A 20,481-nucleotide genomic window follows, 5' to 3' on the forward strand; every position below is an offset into this window, starting at 1 on the left:
GCATTTAATATATTTTATAAAATCTTCAAAATATTTTGATTTGTTTTGAGTTGTTTACTGACATTTCAATTTTTCAACTTTTTTAGTTTTTTTTCTATAAATATCGATAAAAATTTATTTGTTGGGTATAAAAGCTTGAAAATTTAATACACGGCTTATAATAATGCATTGTAACAATAGCAGTTAAAAAAATTCAAAAATACATAGGCACGATTGTTTCTTATAAGCATTTAATGTTCAAATTTTGACTAAATACGTAAAAATTACGGCAATGTTCAAATTATCTTAGATAGAAATTTATAAAAGTTCTTCTTTTTAGATCTAAGATTTGAAAATTTAATACAAGGCTCCTAACATATTTATACAATATCAGTTGAAAAATAAAAGAAATACATAGTCACAATTTTTTTTATAAGCATTTAAAGTTTGAATTTTGACAACATATTATGTAAAAATCACGAAAATTCGTAAATTATTTTACGCTAGAAATTCATAAAAATTTTCCCTTTTATATCCTAGATTTGAAAATTTAATACAAGGCTCCTAAAATATTTTTACAATAGCAGTTGAAAAATAAAAGAAATACATAGGCACAATTTTTTTTTACAAGCGTTCAAATTTTGAATTTTGACAACATACGTAAAAATCACGAAAATTCGCAAATTATTTTAAGCTAGAAATTCATAAAAAAATTTTATTTTGAATCTAAGATTTGAAAATTTTTAATAATCTATAATTATATATCCTAGTCAGATAAACCGTCTTCGCTCAAAATCGTTTTTCGTATACAATGATATAATATCATTGGATTCAAATTTAATTCCATCCATTACAGTAATCCACTTTCCCGCTTTTTTTTTTTTGGGGGGGGGGGGGGTGAGCATACATTTTTAAAAATCGTATGATAAAGCTTATTTGTTTAATCATACTTTGAAACGCAGCGATACTCCATACCAAAATAACGCAATTGTCTATATTGTTCAATTTTCAGAAAACCCGTAATAATAAATATTGATTTAACATTGAGTACCTACATAGGTAGGTACGTAATTGTTTTTTTAAAATTTTTTTTGTTCTCTGGTTAGGGATTTGAACCCAGGGGACACCCTTCCCCCCGTAAATAAGCCATTGATTTAAGATTTTTTACCTACATTGATTACTGGTCAGCAAAGGCGCAAATCTAAGGTTGCAGGGGGGGGGCAACTGCCCCCCTTCATTTGGTAGGTAGGTGGTCAATTGATTGATACTCGATGGTCAATTTTCAGACGTTACAATAAGCATACATCAATACACTTATATTATATTATATTTTCATTTGATACATTTTATTATTGTTATTTATATGTAAGTGAGCACAGTGAAATTTTTTTTTAATATGTGGGTATTGAATACTTTTTTTTGCCCCCCCCCCCCCTCCCCCCATAAATTGAATTATTTTGCGCCTCTGCAGTGGTCAGCAATAATAATACTGCGTGGATCGTCGATTCTGTGATGGTTTGTGCTACGTCACGAGAACCTTCCCTCCCCACCAATTCCACGTTATCATCTTCATCGTTATCATAATAATATCGTAAGAGTTGTGTTATCTAAACAAACCGAGTAGATACCACTTGGTATTGTATACAATAATTTATTGTTTGTGGATGATGAAAGACACCGTGCTGCAAAATGTTTTCTTTTTCTCCGTACAATTTTAAAGTATTTTAGTCTTCAAATTTTTAAATTAATACATTATGGGTGTCCAAGGCTTGTGGAAATTGTTGGAATCTGCTGGGAAACCGATTCCCGTTGAAAAGTTGGAGAATAAAGTACTGAGTATCGGTATCCTTTTGTGAAACAATTGTAATTTTAATCATTCATAATATATTATTATAACGATTTGTCTGTTTTCATAAAGCAGTTTGAAATCACTATACAGGTATTGATCTTATTTCAGTAAGACATTTTTACGCCTTTCATGAATTATAATTGAAACTAATTAAGTGAGTTTCACAGTTTGTGTTAGGTGCCTATGTATTAAATACTTTTGCAAATCTGTTGATTCATTTTCAATGAATTGTAATTAAACTATCTTACAATTAAACACTTTAAAACAGTTTAACTTCCAATAAAATATCTTATAATGTATGTTTAATTATTTCCATATGGTTTGTTTCAAAACCATTTATCAAGCCTTTGTATACTAAATTTTTTTGTATAAGATAGTTGATACTTAATTAGTATGCTCCAAGTTATTATTTTAAATCTGATTCAACTCAGTGTTATGTTTTTTAATCTATTTTCATGATTGGTTATGGTTGGTAGCTGTATTAGAGTATATACACACGTTTAGTTAGAATTGTCGTAATTTGTAAAAGATTGTATTTATTTTAAATTATTTAAATTTATATGTACCGCTTTAATCTTATATGGCTTATAGTTAATCAGTTTTTGTGAAATCGATTATAGTACTTAAATGTAGGTACGTAGAATCTACTAGTAATATATACTAAAATTGATTTAAAAGTTAAATATTATTTAGTAGCTGTTGTTGAGTGGGATCAATTTCTTTTTAAAATTAAAATTAACAATTGTAATTTGTTGAATATGACTGATGTAAGTAAGTTTAAAAAAAAAAAACAATATTACCAATTAAAACGCCTCTTATTTATTATTGATAAAATACAATTTCTAAATATTGTGTATAGTTTGAATTCCTGAATATTAAATTAATATTTATTTGATTTTGCATAAGGATTTTTTGGTAAAATATGTCAAAATTGTAATAGAATATCTACCTAGATACCTAATACCTACTGATTATCAGACCTTTTGAATTTGAAAATTGATTAGAGTATTCTGAAAAATAAATTTATTTCAGTTTTTTACTTGGTTTATAAAATTAGTTTTTAAATTGATTATAGCTATTTTAAAAATTTGATTTTTTTTCCAGATATATAATCAAATTTTGACTTTATAACTATACTTTTTTTAGTGAAAAAACATGGCAAAGCCTTACAAAAATCGCTTTTTCTGCACATCCCTATGTGACATCCTGTCATTGGAAATCAATCTCAATGGCAATATGTAGCGCAGGAATATGCAAAATCAGCGTGTTTTGTTACTGGACAGAGTATAATAATAATATTATCAACTATTAATCTATTGATTAAGTCTTCTGCATAAACATTAAATTATGATTGAATTTAAATCTTAACTCACTTTAAACATGATTTAATATTATATTCTCTGAGATTCTTAGAATTTAAATATTTTATACAAATAGCCAATAATTACTGTAAAAATTATCGAATATTTGTTAGTATGAAGCCTGATTAGTTTTTATTTAAGATTAACTTACAAAAAATAAAAATAAAAATAAGTTACATTTTTATGATTAATTTAACTCTGCTAACTTAATAATTTAACAAAGTTATTGTTAGAATTATGTTAAAATATTTTAACATTTAAGTATTAGTTATTTTATAACTTAATACACTGTTACTTATAATAATGAATAAATCATAATTTAGATAACAGTGATTTTCTTAATAACATAACATTGTATCGCATAGTATATTCTTAACATGCTTAGTATTGATTAAAATAGAATTAATAGCTTCTTACTATATTCGTTTTTTAAAAGTGAAAGCCCTTCCATTACAATTGTTATTGACTTGATATTTAATGTGCTCTAAAGTAAACTCAAATTTTCATTTTCCCATGGCAATACAAAGGTGCATTGTTGATTGTATATAACACAATTATAAAATTATTGTGTGTATAATAATTAATTATGGGAATTCAGAAAAAGATTGTATGTATTCGTGTAATTAAAAAATACAAAATAAAACACTTTATCCTTTAAACTTTCACAAATTTTCAAATTTAAACCTTTTTTTTTTGACCCATGAAGTATAAAATATGTATTTATGTAATTTAATTTTTTTTTAACAATTTCCGAGAATCTAATTTATTATTTAAAACACAATATAATATTAATTGGTACACTTTAAAAATGTTTGAAGTAATTAATTAAAATATTCTTAGTAGTCAAAGAGTCAAAGATAGCAAAAAGCATGTGTAATCAAAGTTGAAAATTTCAGTGTATTATTATTTTACTAACTATGAAATATATTCTAATTATGTGGAATGTGGATACTTGTACTATAATAGATAAGTAGATACATGGCAGTTATAATACAAATATATTTAATTAATTTTTTAACTTCAATAAATTAACTACCTACTTGATTTTTCATATCATGAATCTATATAATTATATTTCATAATCAAATTGTAATAATATTAAGATTTTATAAATAATATTTATATTATGATAATCAACTGCATATTCATCAAAGTATTATAGGTTCATATAAATTTTAACGATTTGCTTTTAATACAATCATTTTGTGAACACTTTGTTTAATTTTTTTTACTCAATTTAAATGTTATTACAAAAATTTTATCTATGCTATAGTACAGATACATTTTTCTGTGGAAATATAATATAAAGCATTATGTTAAGATAACATGGCGAAAAATAAAGGTTAAACTTAGTTTATTATTTTATTAAATTTTATATTGTTAAGAATTATAGTTAGTTTATTACATAATATATTTATGCCATTATTAGAAGCATTAAAAACATAGAAATTAAATAAATTTCCTTAAATATATTATCAATCAGATGTTTCAATATGGATGTACCAAATAATTAAAGGTGTTCAAGAAAGTGAACATGGTGCTACAACAAATGGACATTTAATTGTAATGTTTCATAGAATATGCAAATTATTGTTTTATGGTATTAAACCAATATTTGTATTTGATGGGGGTGTACCAGAGCTTAAAAAAATAACTATCGTAAGTATAATTTAAATAATAATCTATGTTTTAAGAATAATTTGTTAATAACTTATGTGTAGAAATATATTTTATTTATTTAAATAGATTTGTGGAACAAATAGACTAGAAATTTTATATTTTTATTGTCATTAGATATTACAAAGTAAAATAAATTAGTTGTATACTTTAAAATATGTATTATAATATGTTACTAATAATTTTGAAAATGAATTATTATTAAAAGTAACTTATTCTTTCATGCATAAAATCTAAGTTTTAAACTTAAATAAAAATAAACGTCAATTAATCTTAGTTTTCTGTGATGGGTTATTTTGGATACTATGAATATTTTACTGTTTTTGAATTTGAACAGTAAATGTTACGATGTTATGCTGTTTATATTATTTTTAACCATAGAGTTAATACTTTAATAGGATTTGAAAAATGTATTTAATTTAAATAGTTAAATTATGCTATTATTATATTATTTTGGCCTATTTGTGTTAAAATTACAAAAATGCATCAAATACAATTATTTTCCCACATTGTCTTGTAGTTTTTTTTAGCTGTTATGTATTAAATAAAAATAGAATAGATATCATTTTTTGTTTCTGTTTTTAGTTGTGACGACCACAATCATTTTTGAGAATCTATGGGAAAATTAGTGTATGTTAACTTATTGTTACAGATTCTGTGGGAACAAAAATACATTTTCTTGACTAATAACTGTTTGAAATGAATAGTAATTTATTTTAGGTATAATTAGTCCTTAATTACCATGCATCATCTTTGGCATTGTTTTCATGAATGTGCTACTTAAATACAATACAATTTGTAAAGAAAACCATCTGATAATAATCAAAACTAGTGGAAATGTCAATATTTTTTCTTATTCATACTTGCTTTGATTTAATTGTATACTAGAAATAAAACATATAAAAATATGTTTTTTCTTACACACTTATGAATCATGTGTTATGTGTATATTTTTTCAATTGTATTTGTAACATATTATTGTACTTTATTTTTCATATACATTTATAAAAGTACCAAAGTATTATACTATGATAATATTAAAAAGTACATAGATAGTTTTTACATATATATAAATTATATTGTAAATAAAACAAATTTATTTTTACATATTATATCCTTGTAAGTGATATCTTCATTAATCAAATAAAAGTTAATTATATCATAAAAGGTGGTAATTAATGTAACATAGTGAAACTTCTAATTAACAAAATATTTTTAAGACTGAATATGTATAATTTTGTATATAATTTCTCTACTTGGTGATTATTTGATCATCGATAACTCATTATTTCAAAAAGTATAAATGTTTAAAAAAAAAATTTACTTGTTTTGTATATTTTGTTAAAAACAATATTTTAACATTACATTTATATTCTTTATCCTCAACATTTTTTAAGATTTTTACTTTTTTGAATGACAACATACAGTTATAATTTCATAGTCAAAATCAGAATATTTTTATAAGTATTTTGTTACATAAAAATCAAATTTAGGATGAGTATTTTATAAGTTATACATTTTTAAGATGAATGGAGTGGTACACGGTTAAACTGCTAAATGTTGGTCCACTACTCCGGTCATCTAAATTTTAAAGTACTTATAAAGCTGTAATTCATAAACTACTCATCCTAAATTTGATGTCTTAAAATACATAGAAAAATTTTCTATTTTAGAATATGAAATTAAATAATAAACTAGATGTTGCCATTCAAAAAGTAAAAAACTTATATGGATATAATATATATTTATATTTATTTTGAAAATATTGTTTTTTAACAATCAAAAACCACGTTTTTTTAAAAAATATTTTTTGAAGATTTTATATTCACGTACCATCTACTCAGTTTGAAATTTTTCATTTACAAAATGACTAAATAAAATTTTTTTGGCTTATATTAAAATGTATGCGTTATTTTAAAAGTATGGAATTGTATTTATTAAGAACTACAAAATATTGGTAATATTATAAATATTTAATGCATAAAAATAAAATAAAATACATATGTACAATTAGGTGTATTATTATTAACATTGAGTATACTAATAATTATGTTTCATTATAATTTTTTTATGAAGGGAGATTATCTTAGGATACCACCAGAGAGCATTTCGCATATCACTAGTGGTACGCATGCTTCAGATTGATAACCACTGCTCTAACCCATAGAGAATTAGCATTGAATAGAATAAATCTTGTGTTGTCAGCTTTATAGTTAAAGCAAATTGGTTTTTATCAAGGTTAATATTATAGTCTGTCCAATGAGAGAATATGCTGTGTGAACACAAAAACAAGTTGGCTCTGTGCATCAATTCTTGATTGGTGGCATATATTATTAGAGGTAGCCTTAATGTTAATATTTGTTTTTGATAAAATTCTTTCTTAAGAGGACACAACACCTAGTTGATTAACGAACCTCATTTTACATATGCAAATCTAGCGACTGACATGTTCTATCAAGAGACAATGTATAGGAATATAAGTTTGTACGTTAGTTGTTTTACAATATCTTAATGTTGTATGTCACTATATGAGGAATTCTGAATTCTAATAGTTTGCTTACTTATAATTACAAATATATTTAAAAAACACAACTAATGTTCCTCATTTTAAATTTGATAATAGGTCAATTTACTCTAATATTATAATTTGCTAAATTGTGTATTGGTAATTTAGAGAAAATAAATTTTGTGGCTGACTGTTGACATCTTTAGGCATTAGTTTATTTTTCATTTTTGTTCAACTATAAGTATACATACATTTTTAAATATGTATTTGTAATAGTTATCCAAGCTGTCTTATTACAATATGTTGATAGTATTAATTTGTTTTAAATATTCATTTAAGGCTCAAAGACAAGCTCAAAAAAATCGTGCCAAAAAATCAACTGGGAAAACCAAAGAAAAACTATTAAAAAATATGTTAGAACAGGCAGCCTTGAAAACTGTTATGAATACTGGAAATTCGTTGACTGAAGATGAAGTGATCTCAAAAACTATTGGTAGTTTAAATAAAGGAGCCGAAATCGATTTGTTTGAGCTACCAAAATTGCCAGAACCTATGTAAATTGATTTTTATATATAATTTATCTGATAAATGGATTAATTTTATTGTTAAGTGTATAACTATATATTATTATTTTTAAATCTAATTTGAATTAAAAAAAAATGTTTTATAGTGAAATAGAGAAGACCAAAATACCTATAAATGAAAAAGACCAGTCATACTTAAATTTGTCAAACGAAAAGAATGAAAATATTCTACTATTAGCAGTAGAAAATCAAAACAACGATTTTTTGTATGCAGACATAAAGGACAAGGAAACAAGTTCTCCAAAAAAATTAAATGCATGTACAATATATACCTATAAAAAACAACATTATTGCATACAGTTTTAAATATTTAAAAATTTGATTTTAGGCATTTTCATCTATGCAAATTGGTGAACTTTTAAATGGATTTTCAGAAGATCAAAGACGTAAATCAGAAAAAAAAAATCAACAAAAATCAAAGCATGAAATGACGTTAAATGAATTGGAAATGTTTTTGAACAATGACTGTGGGACTATTAAAAATGTTGATGAATTTGGTCAAAATATTAATTCTGATCATGATACTGTTTTTTACTATGAATCTGGTATGTGATTAAAACAGTAGATAATATGAAAGGATTATATTTAGAATTTTATTAATTTAAACAGTTAAATTAAATCATTAAAGACTGGTATGATTACACTTTTGTTGAAATAAAATCTTTTTAATCAACCTAACTTGTAAAAAATACAATGATTTAAGTCTTTATTTCCTTGTCAATATGACAATACACAACCATAGCTGTGAAAGATAATAATGAAGAAACATAATTCTATGGTTTTAATACCATCTTTTAAATTAAAAAAAACCTCTTTTATTTGTTTTTATTTGCGATATTTAGCAAACCTATTTTGTTTTTTGAATTAATGTAGATTAGAATGACTCTAATTTATTGTGTCTTATTTATATTGCATTAAATAATCATGTCATTTTCATGTATTGGTTAGTATGGTGTTTTCAACAATATAAATTCTGGGTTGAATGAAACCTAACATTGCATTAGTCACATTTTGTAATTTAAAATCCATCTTAAAATATTTAAATCATCAATAGAATCAATTTCTTTCTTTCAGAGTCTCTTTGTCCATAGCATCCAATTAAAGTCATCTATATGACTTTAAATTATTAAAAATGTTGTCATCATTGTTCCGTTACCAGATAAAACCTGAAATAACTTCAAAATGTTAGAGATATTATTAATAACACAGAGATTGTTTTAACTATTAACATTAACTAATACTAAAATATAATTCAAACTAAATCAGTATTGTAATATGGTTTTTTTTAATATAGATATCAACAAATCATCTAAAAGTAGTAATTCAGAGAACATTGAAATGCCTAAAAAGATAAAAACTTCAAATTTAAAAAAAAGTGTTGAAACTGAATCAAAGAGTACAAGCCAAAAGATTTTTAATACTGATACCATTGGATCACCTACTTTAACAGAAGGTTTGCATTTAAATTTGATAAATTGTTAAGAAAATATGATACCTGTGTATGTGTGATGCATCATCATGATGTATTTTCTTACAAACTTACAATATAGAAAATTTACATTCAGCAGAATCTATCTTGAGTTTTGAGTTTTAATACAATAGTTAACTTAACTATTATGAAATTTAAAGGTAAGTATATCATATGTGTTATCCCTTCTGTTTTTTTTTTTTTTAAATATTTTAAATTTAAACTAAATTATAAGTATAACTAAACAAATAGGTATGATCGCAAAAACCAGTTTTGGTCTGGTTGGCGCATCCTCCACTATTCTACAAACAAAACTATTTCTCGTAGTTCTCCATATTTCATTGGTGGGCAATGCTAATAGAATAGAATAGAATAGAAGAGAAGAACGAACTATGTGGTGGACGAGGCAATGGTGGTATGGTATCACAAAGTTGTGATTATACCTATTTATTTAGTAATGGTTATAAGTATATTAAATATTTTGCTTTGAGATTAAAAAAAATGAAAAAAAACCGTAAAAATACATACAATATTTTTAGTTTTTACTAATAAATAATAATTGTAAATTTACTGCAATATTAACACTAACAACATAAAATAAATTCTGCTATGGTATACATTTCTAAGATGGAGATTACACATAAATGTTTTCTTAAGATAATTCAAGTGGCCAGTGCACCGTTTGTTTTTTCTCTCCGATCTACGTGCAACATTGCAAATTTATGTTCAGCAAAACTTATTCTGTGTTGTTACTTTTAATATTAAAGTGAATTTGTGAATTTGTCTATTATCAAATTTTAAGCTAAGAACATTATTTATGTTTTTTCATTTCAAAGTTTAGCTTTTTTTTGACGATGTTTTATGTTGTATACAATTTATATATATTTATAAATTGTAATAATTTACATGCTCTTAACATTCAAATTAAACTATCATAAAATAGCCAACTTTAAGAAAAGGGTAATGTCCGTAACTTAAAGTTTGATAATACATGAATTCACTCTATTATTAAAAGTTATAACACAGCTAGTGTGGTTCTGCTAAATGTAAATTTGTTATTTTGCTAATGGGCCACAAAGAAAACAACTAGTGTGCTGACATATTTTTAAACGAAATCGTTATAATATATTTTAAAAATTGTACATTTATGGAATGAATACATATTAGTTATTATATATATTTATTTTACAGACATTGATGAAGATATATTTAAGGCACTTGCTGGTGATGAATCCCTTGAAGAAGATAGATTAGCATGGCTTATTTTCAATGAGAATAAAATAGCCAGTAAAAGGCGATCAAGTAATTTTTCATAATAAAATACTTATAAAATCACATTTACATCTTCAACTTGGAATTAATTGTTGTAGGCGAATATGAGTCACCAAATATAAAATGTCCTAAACCTGATATAGGTTTTAGTAGCAGTTCTGAAGTATTAACATCAGATATGGAAGAAGATGTAACAAAGAAAAATTGCAAAGTCTTGTCCAAAAAATATTTTTCAAGAAGTATTTTTATTACAGAAGATAATGTGTCGAATGAAAATATCGATGATTTTAATGAAGAAGATTATTTGTCATGGGTGTCACATAGTAAAAGTAAACATATATAATTTATTTCGATCAAATTAATTTATAATTTTAATTTAGGGATCCTTGATTTAAATCCCTGTAAGTTCAAGATAAACTTATTTGATAAATGCAAAATCACACCAAGGAATTATCTTAAATAACACATATTTAAAGATTAAAATATATCATTCTAAAAATACACCTCAATTAATTAATGGTAATTTTATATTATTTTATATTAGATGAACCTAGTCAAACAAAATTGGAAAACACAAATCCGAGTATCAATCATCATGATATTCCATCTACAAGCAAATCTTCATCATTTCTAGGAAACGAAGATAATGTATCTGAAAAAAATATTAACATGTTGGATCAACAAAATATTAATGAGTCAATATATTTTGTATCAAAACCTATAAAAACACAAGAATTTAGCATATCTAGTAGTGTTTCATCCTCTATAGAATCTGATAATTCAAATGGCTCTCTTTCCGAAAATTCTGTTAATTTTTCACCTGAGGAAAGTTTATCTGAAAATGATAATATAATAATACAAGGTTTGTTGAAGTTTCTCTAAAAATATTATTAACAATAATTAAAACAAATCTATATTAGATATTATCAAGCTCTGAAACTTTAAATAATATTTTGTACATATATTTTCATAAGTAAGGACTCATTAGAAAAAAATTTAATATACATATATGACATATGTATACATAAATTCAAATTAAATTAAAAATTACTTGTGGATATGTTAAATCTGGGTATTACACAATTTTATAAAGCTTGGATAAGTTTGGTTAGTTCTGTTCTCCAAGAAATAGGATTAAATTACAAATTATTTTTCATTTGAATAATTTATGATTTTAATATATATATATTTTTAATGCAAAATATTTTTTTACTACTAATTTACTGACTTATACTTTAAAAATTTTAGGGAATCAATACAAACAAAAAGTCAATCAAAGTCCTAAAAAAGAGTCAGATATTCCAATACTACATAAAAATGAATTCAAAGAAATAAATTCTACAAAAGATGGTAATAATTTGGTTTGCAAATTAGAATTCGCATTTTATTTTGCCCATGTTCTAAAACTATTCAATGTTTTATATATTATTTTTAGATTAATATATTTAATAATGTATGTTTTATAATTAGTAATAAGAGAAACATTTAATTCTCCAACAACATTGAATACAATTTCTACAAAACTTCCTGAACCTCCTGACAATCAAATAAGTTCTATGAATGAAGAACAATATTATCAGTCCATACAAGTATTTATAAAATTTAATATATTAATATTGGTTTAATAATAATAAAAAAATTAACAATGGCTTTTTAGGATACTTTAGTTAAGCGTCAAAATGATTTGGCTAGTTTAAAAAGAACATCTGATCGAATGGCTTCTTCTGTAACACAAAAAATTACATCAGACATAAAGGTAATATTTGTCAATTATTATAAATGACTAGGTTTTATTTTTGTAATACATTGATTAAAGAAGTGTTTTATATTTTTTTGAGAATGAAATTGAAAACAAATATTATTTTGTGATTATTAATAGATATTGTTAAATAAAAGAGGTATTGGAATTTTTTGTTTTTACTTTATAATAAAACATATCAATTCTAAACCTGATTATTTCATTATATTATTTTAACTGATTTTTGTTTCTTAAATAAATTAAGCGTAACTTATTTTATAATGCATTTCCAATAACATTATTGTTGTTTAGTAATTAATTTCAATAATATACTTTAAAAAACGTAAGAATAATTTTTTAAAGTAAAGTTCTTTGTATAATTGTAACATATTTTTGTTTAAATTTTACATTAAGGTTACAAGCTTAGTAATTTTATGTTTTCAATTTTAGCAAATTATAAAAAAAATATGTTATTTTTATTTTGTTGTTATTATTATTATTTTAACTCCAATATTCTGTTTACCATGTACTACTGAAACCTGTGCTCCATTAGTTTTGATTGTGATCTATTATTAAATTAAATACATTTTACAAAATAAAATTTATTACAATTATCAATGATTACTTCTTTATTTTTAGGGTCTTTTGAAGTTGTTTGGTATACCATATATAACAGCACCAATGGAAGCAGAAGCACAATGTGCCTTTTTAGAAAAAATTGGACGAACAGAAGGTACTGTGACAGATGATAGTGATGTTTGGTTGTTCGGGGCTAATGTTGTTTATAAAGATTTTTTCGACAGCCAAAAATATGTTAAACAATTTAAAAGCATCGATATTAAACAACAATTTGGTAATATATCTTTGTGTATAATATGTGTTATGCAGTATAAAATTATATGTTTGTGTTTTAATTTATTTTAGCTTTGTCTCAAAATAGTTTAATTCAATTAGCATTTCTTGTGGGAAGTGACTACACAAATGGTATTGATGGGATTGGTCCAGTATCTGCTATTGAAATTTTATCTTTTTTTGAATCCAAGACTAAAAATATGAACATTGAAGAAAAATTACTAAAAATTAAGGAAATTGCCAACTCAAAAGCTGAAGTGTATAGTGATATGCCATTTATAAAAAAATTAAAATCGACCAAAATTGGCAATGGTAAATCTATATGTTTAATATTATTATAAAATTAATATTTTACTAAAATTAAATGTATTAATTTGTAATTAAAAATTTAGATTTTCCAAATAAAGCTGTTATTAATGCATATCTCCACCCGATTGTAAATGAAGCAAATGAAAGCTTTAATTGGGGTTCACTCCAAGTTGACTCAATCATCCAATTTGCTCAAACTAACTTTGATTGGGATGTTTCTAAAACGAAAAGCAAATTAGCTCCAGTGTTAAAAAAAGTTTCCGAACGGACAGTAAGTTTCTTAAATATTTTAAGTATTAAAAAATGAGAGATATTGTATTTTTTAAAAAATTTAAAAATAATTGAAAAAAAGCGGGTAAGTCGTGTATGTCGCTCTGCTGTACAGTAGGTTACAAGTAGGTTACTGTAATGGATGGAATTAAATTTGATTCCAATGATATTATTTCATTGTATACAAAAAACGATTCTGAGCGAAGACGGTTTATCTGTCTAGGATATATTATAGATTATTAAAAATTTTCAAATCTTAGATTTAAAAAAAAATTTTTTTATGAATTTCTAGTTTGAAATAATTTGCGAATTTTCGTGATTTTTACATATGTTGTCAAAATTCAAACTTTGAATGCTTGTAAAAAAAAAATTGTGACTATGCATTTCTTTTATTTTTCAATTTTTATTGTAAAAATATATTATGAGCCTTGTATTAAATTTTCAAATCTTAGATATAAAAAGAAATTTTTTTATGAATTTCTATCTTAAAATAATTTCTGTATTTTCGTGATTTTTACATAATATGTTGTCAAAACTCAAACTTTGAATGCTTAAAAAAAAAATTGTGACTAGGTATTCCTTTTATTTTGCAACTGCAATTGTAAAAATATGTTAGGAGCCTTGTATTAAATTTTCCAATCTTAGAATTAAAAAGGAAAACTTTTATGAATTTCTATCTAAGATAATTTGAACATTGCCGTAATTTTTACGTATTTAGTCAAAATTTGAACTTTAAATGCTTATAAAAAAAAATCGTGCCTACGAATTTTTAATATTTTTTAACTTCTATTGGTACAATGTGTTAGAAGCCTTGTATTAATTTTTCAAGCTTTTCTACCGAACAAATAAATTTTTATCGATATTTATAGAAAAAAAAACTAAAAAAGTTGAAAAATTGAAATGTCTGTAAACAATAATATAAATATAGTATATAAAATGCCTATATAAACATTCAGTCAAAATTTCAAGTATCTGCGGTAATTTGTTTTAGAGTTACACCAAAATAAGGAAATCGCTAAAAGTGAAAATCCAATGTTGTAAAAATTTAAATTTCAAATGCTCATAAAAATTTAATTTGGATTTCCGGTGGAATTTTTATTTGTGATAAAGATTGAAAAACTTGTAAGGAATCTTGTATTAAATTTTTAAACCTTAGATTTAAAAAGAAAATTTTTTATGAATTTCTAGCTTAAAATAATTTGCAAATTTTCATGATTTTTACGTATTTTGTCAAAATTCTAACTTTGAATGCTTAAAAAAAAAAAATTGTGACTATGAATTTCTTTTATTTTTCAACTGCTATTGTAACAATATGATAAGAGCTTTGTATTAAATTTTCAAGTTTTTCTGCCTAACAAATAAATTTATATCGATATTAATTTAAAAAAAACTAATAATGATCGAAAATTTGAAATGCCTATGAATAGTTCAACTTAAGTCGATACTTATATAAACATTAGGTGAAAATTTCATGTATCTATGGTCATTTGTTTTAAAGTTACATCAAAAACCAAAATCGATTTTGTCGAAAAATGAGTGTGCGTAAAATTTCCCGTTTTTCCCTTAATTTTTAGTTTGTTTTTCTCAATTATTTAGAAAAGTATTAAGAATTTTTTACTTTTGACCCCCCAAAGTACCAACTAGATTCACTTTCTGATCGAACTAGGTACTGAAGTCAAAAATCGAAGCATTTTTACTTCCCCAAAACGTGATGACAGACACAAAAAAAAAAAAAAAAAAACACACATCATGGTAAAATCAATACATTCATCGCTCCGCTCAGAATCTAAAATGTATAGTAATTATAGTTAATTTAAGTGCTTAAAATACATAATTTTGAATACTAATTAACACTAATATTAGTAAAAAAAGGTTATAACCAAAAAAATTTTATTTATTGCCGGGAGGCAATAATATTTGGGTTATTTATTGGAATTATATCTGTTTTTAAAACAGGCTTTTATGAAGCAAATTAACAAAATCTGTTGCTAATAAAGTGCTACACTTCTCTGAGCTTAATTAAATATTCTAATTTTTCAAATATGGTTTTGGAAAATAATTCATTATTATCTACTAATTGTTGTTTCTTTGAGATAATGCAAAATGGTTAGTTTTTTTATCGATCTTTCGAGTAAATTACTGTGGAATGTAATGGTAGCTTCCGTGGGATTTAGTTGTAGTTAGAGATTACAAACAATATGAGATATCTATGTCCATTATAATAATAATTCATTGTATTTATATTTTATATGATTTAAAAATTGTATTTTTTTTTATTATGAATTTTAAAAAATGTTATCTTTTATTTGGTTAACATTTGATTGTTTTTTGCTTTAGACCCAAACTACATTAGATTCATTTGTCAAAGCTCTTCCAAAATTAAGTAGTACACATACTGGTATGAGTAAACGCGTCAATCAAGCTGTGAAAAGGTTACGGAATGATAGTAGTTCTGTTGAATCTAATGAAAAATCTGGTAACTCTAAAATATCATTAACCGATTCAAATGATAAAACTGATAAAAAACGTAGGAGAAACCTTAATTAAATGTTTATTAAATTGTTAAAGAGAAGGAAACTGTGCCAAAATGTATTATATCCAATTTTGCTCTAACTTTTTTTATAATTCACTAGATTTTAAATTATTTTTAATAGATAATATCTACTGTGTATAATGTTTTAAGCTTATATATTTGAACAAAATAACAATTTATTAAATCTAAATACATTTTTATGTGATCCACAAGCTTAATTGTTTTTGGTATTATATTATTGTTAATATTCTTTCAGTAAATTTAGCTGTACAATTTCTAGTCATTCATTTTGTGAATTTATTCTTATACCATTATTAAGTTATAAAAATGTATATTACCAAATTATGTGGGAAATCTAAATTAAATTTTTTTGATTAAAAATAATCATTCTAGAATGTAAATTAACTTAAATCTTTTTTTAAGATAATTATGTTTTTAACTATTCGATAAGTGCAGTTTTGCATAAGACAGTTCATAGTTTACTATTAGTATTAATAATTTATTATTCTCTTTAATATTAATGTTATAATAAATATATTAAATAATTTAATACGCATGTATTAACACTGTTTACTTACCTATGTTGTATTTCAAAATAAACTTTTGTAGTAAATGAGTTATTGTAAATATGAACATGAAAACATATGTAATGCATCACATATTAAATTTAAATTGATGCATAGTTAAAATTATTGTATGAAAAGCTCACTTATGGTCTTTAAATGTTCTACTCTGTATTCAAAGTTCCAAACTATTTCTAAGGAATAATTTATTGTGTTTTTTTTTTTTTACTCTTATTTGTTTATGTAAATAATTTTACTAATTCTTATGTAAGATTAGATTGATTAAAAGTATAAAACATATTATTATAACACCTATGTAAAATTATAGATGAGTAAATCAGTGATTAAAAATTATTTGGAGGATGCTAGTTTTTCTATAATTATAATACACCTGTTATTTTTTCTGAAGAGAACGCTACATATTATATTGTCTGTTCGAACCACTTTGCACAAAAAATAACTAATCATATAATTGTTATAATTAATGTTGAGAAACTGCAATTATGATGCAGGAAATGTTTTCTTTATTGCTAATACATTTGATTACTGAATTATACTAGAGTTTCATGGTTATTTTTTGGGCTTAAAACCATTTTTCTATATAATAATACCAAAATCAGTACTCTCACGAGATCACTTGTTAGTTATTTTGAATTGATATTAAAAATTAAATTATACTATAGCTAACAATTGTTATCAATATGTCATTAAAATTACCTATACTAAGAAGATGTCACACACACATGTGTTTTCTCCTTCTTACACGTATATGAGATACATTATTAAAAATTTTTTGCCCACCATTTTCAATAGTCTGCAGTTAGTTTTGATATTAAAGTAAAAGTTGACATATTATAAATTTTAAAGATAAGATTATTATTTAGGTCTCTACATAGGATTTTATTGAAGGCTTTTAAATAATAATAAAAGCCTATGTGGCCCTAGATAATAATTTTACCTTTTACCTTAAAAATTTTATATTAGATCAACTCGCTCTAATATCAAAACTTGAAGCACAATATTTAAAATGTATGTGTGTCAGGTGGACACAGCATATGCGATTGCAACGTCCTCTTAAACATATTAAAAAGTGTCGTCCTCTTAATAGTAATAGTTTTTATAATAATTATATTTGGTTTATATTATACAATCTATACCATGTTGTGTCATGTTTCATATTATGTAGGTAATAAAATGTTGATAACACACTATTTACAAAGTACAAGTTGAAATATTCAATACTTCAAAGCATAATGTGAAGTTATGTAGTGTAAATTTGTCAGAACTCTAGAGATGACTGTTCTTATTAATTATTGTAAGATGACATATTTAATTTAGCTTAAACCAACAAATTAATATCTAAAAATAATTTATTTTTATTAATATAAACACATTTACTAGTCTATTGTGCTGGGTATTAAATTCCTAACATTCCTAACTCAATATGAATTCATAAAAATTATATTTATTATATTTTAACACGTTAATTGCCAGCCATGTGACCGCCAGTAGTCACTTGATATGTAATTTCTGTATGCCATACATATTATGTTTTAATGTTCTTTTAATACCTATTATATTTGAAAAACAAACATTTAAATTATAAAAATCAAAAAAATATATTTATCACATCAATAAAATTGTAACGATTAAGTGCATTTTTATAGCGCCATGGAAAATTTAATAATTTAAAACCATATTAATTTAGCATGATAGTAATGATTAACTATTGGTGTTGATGGTCACAAACTAATAAAATTTAACAATTATAGATGACAACCGGTTGTCACATGGCAGTCAGCCAGTCCAACCATTTAGACTAGTATAGTTTATTTATTTATTTATTATTATTATTTTTTAATTAATATGTTTTAATTTTTTACCCTTCGATTTTAAAATATGTACATTTAGTTAAAACCATAGAGGTAAATGTTTAAATGTTGTGTTTGAAAATTTACCAAAATAATACATTATCAATCTATATTTTTCATTTCTTTGTAACTTCAGTACCTATTATTTGTATATTAATTTCAATTATAATATATAATTAAATGTATTAATCTGTGAAAATGTAATTTTTATATGATATTTACCATAAATTACTATTTTGTTTCGCTTAAAAGTTATAACTTAATAAATGTATATTAAGCCAGTGTTACATTTTTTGGAGCTGAAAATATTGAATGTTTAAATTAATTTAATTAGGTATAATAGGTAATTTTTATTTTTTAAATTTAATTTATAATAATTAACACTACATTTATATAATTTGTATATCTATACTTGTGATTTGATTTGTCATTATATAATATTATATAACATTTAAGTAGTTAGACAATGTAATGTTTTTTATGCTAAAATTTGTTTAATTAATTATTTGTCTCAATTATTATACTACAGTTTTGACTCACAATTATTTATAAAATTAAATATTTAATTGTATCAATGACAATTCAAAAAAAAAAAAAAAATGTGGAATGTTTTATTAAAGTAATTATTATTTAGATTATCGATAGATTTTTGTATTATTACTAAAAGCTGCAAATCTATTTTAATGTATTTGATTATTTATTTATAATTTATAAAAATGTATATGTTTATTTATTTATTTTTTAACTTAGTAACTATTGTATATTTATTAATTATTTATTTATTAGTAAAAATTATTGTAGTATCCAATATTAACAGCAAACATAATTATATAATAAATGGTTTTTATTTAACTTTCATAGTATGTACCTACTTAAATGCTGTGTATAAATTTGTACTTATTTGAATAGTAAATTTACCTAAAGATATTATATACTCAGAAGTTGTAAAAATTTTAATTTATAATTTTTTTTTTAAACTGACTTATTTAAAACAACAATTGAAGTTTCTCTACAGTTCATATACAATTGATGACAGCTTAAAAAAAATGTTTTAATTTAAATGCTAATATTTCATTGTTTATAGGACACTTTAAAACATTCAATAAAGCTTATTTCAATGATGATTAGAGATAAATTTAAAATGTTTTTAAATATTTATCTTTTTCTTATCTTTATTTTTGAATTAGACAATATGCTGTAACATACTTATCCATCTGGACAAATTTTAGTATATATATTTATTTAACAACAAGGCATTAAATTATGTTCTAAGCTTAGATTTGTTAATTTTCTTTCAAAGAGATTAAAAATATTTGAAAATATAGTTAATATACATAAATATTGTACATAAGTTTAGTAACTAAACCCTCCATGTTTTATATTTTGTTGTTCGTTCAAAACATGTATTAAGAAATTTGATGGTTGTAATTCTCTACTCTAAATGTATAACTGTATTAACACAAATATATTCTTTCTTAGTAATTACAGTCGAAATAAAAATTTGTTATGGATAAAAAACATTCATTATGAAGTCTAATTTTGATATAATTTAATATAAAACTATCCAATAAAATAAAATAAAACATCTAATTTGAAAATAATTGATTAGCTATTTTTTTTAAATATGTTTTATAGTACTATACTAATGC

The 20,481-nt window shown here is 23.4% G+C and overlaps 1 protein-coding gene across 2 annotated transcripts; it reads left to right on the forward strand.

Moving 5' to 3' along the window:
• Positions 1-1,610: 1,610 nt before the first annotated feature.
• mus201 (rad2 superfamily protein mus201) lies at positions 1,611-17,534 on the forward strand. 2 transcript variants are annotated; one of them, XM_089215623.1, is made up of 16 exons: positions 1,611-1,821; positions 4,673-4,848; positions 7,712-7,926; positions 8,043-8,211; positions 8,285-8,501; positions 9,251-9,409; positions 10,616-10,726; positions 10,795-11,025; positions 11,241-11,558; positions 11,945-12,046; positions 12,167-12,285; positions 12,354-12,452; positions 13,074-13,287; positions 13,359-13,598; positions 13,679-13,866; positions 16,203-17,534. In XM_089215623.1, exons 1-16 carry the CDS (start codon positions 1,734-1,736, stop codon positions 16,410-16,412), a joined length of 2,856 nt encoding a protein of 951 aa, XP_089071749.1. In that variant the 5' UTR covers positions 1,611-1,733; the 3' UTR covers positions 16,413-17,534. The 2 variants fall into 2 exon arrangements, with proteins under 2 accessions (XP_089071749.1, XP_089071750.1); XM_089215624.1 differs by having other exon boundaries at positions 10,840-11,025.
• The last annotated feature ends 2,947 nt before the right edge of the window (positions 17,535-20,481 follow it).

This window comes from Diuraphis noxia, unplaced genomic scaffold (assembly GCF_037042655.1).
Source record: "Diuraphis noxia isolate RWA-SAM2 unplaced genomic scaffold, SU_Dnox_SAM2 contig0001, whole genome shotgun sequence".
NCBI classification, from domain to species: domain Eukaryota; kingdom Metazoa; phylum Arthropoda; class Insecta; order Hemiptera; family Aphididae; genus Diuraphis; species Diuraphis noxia.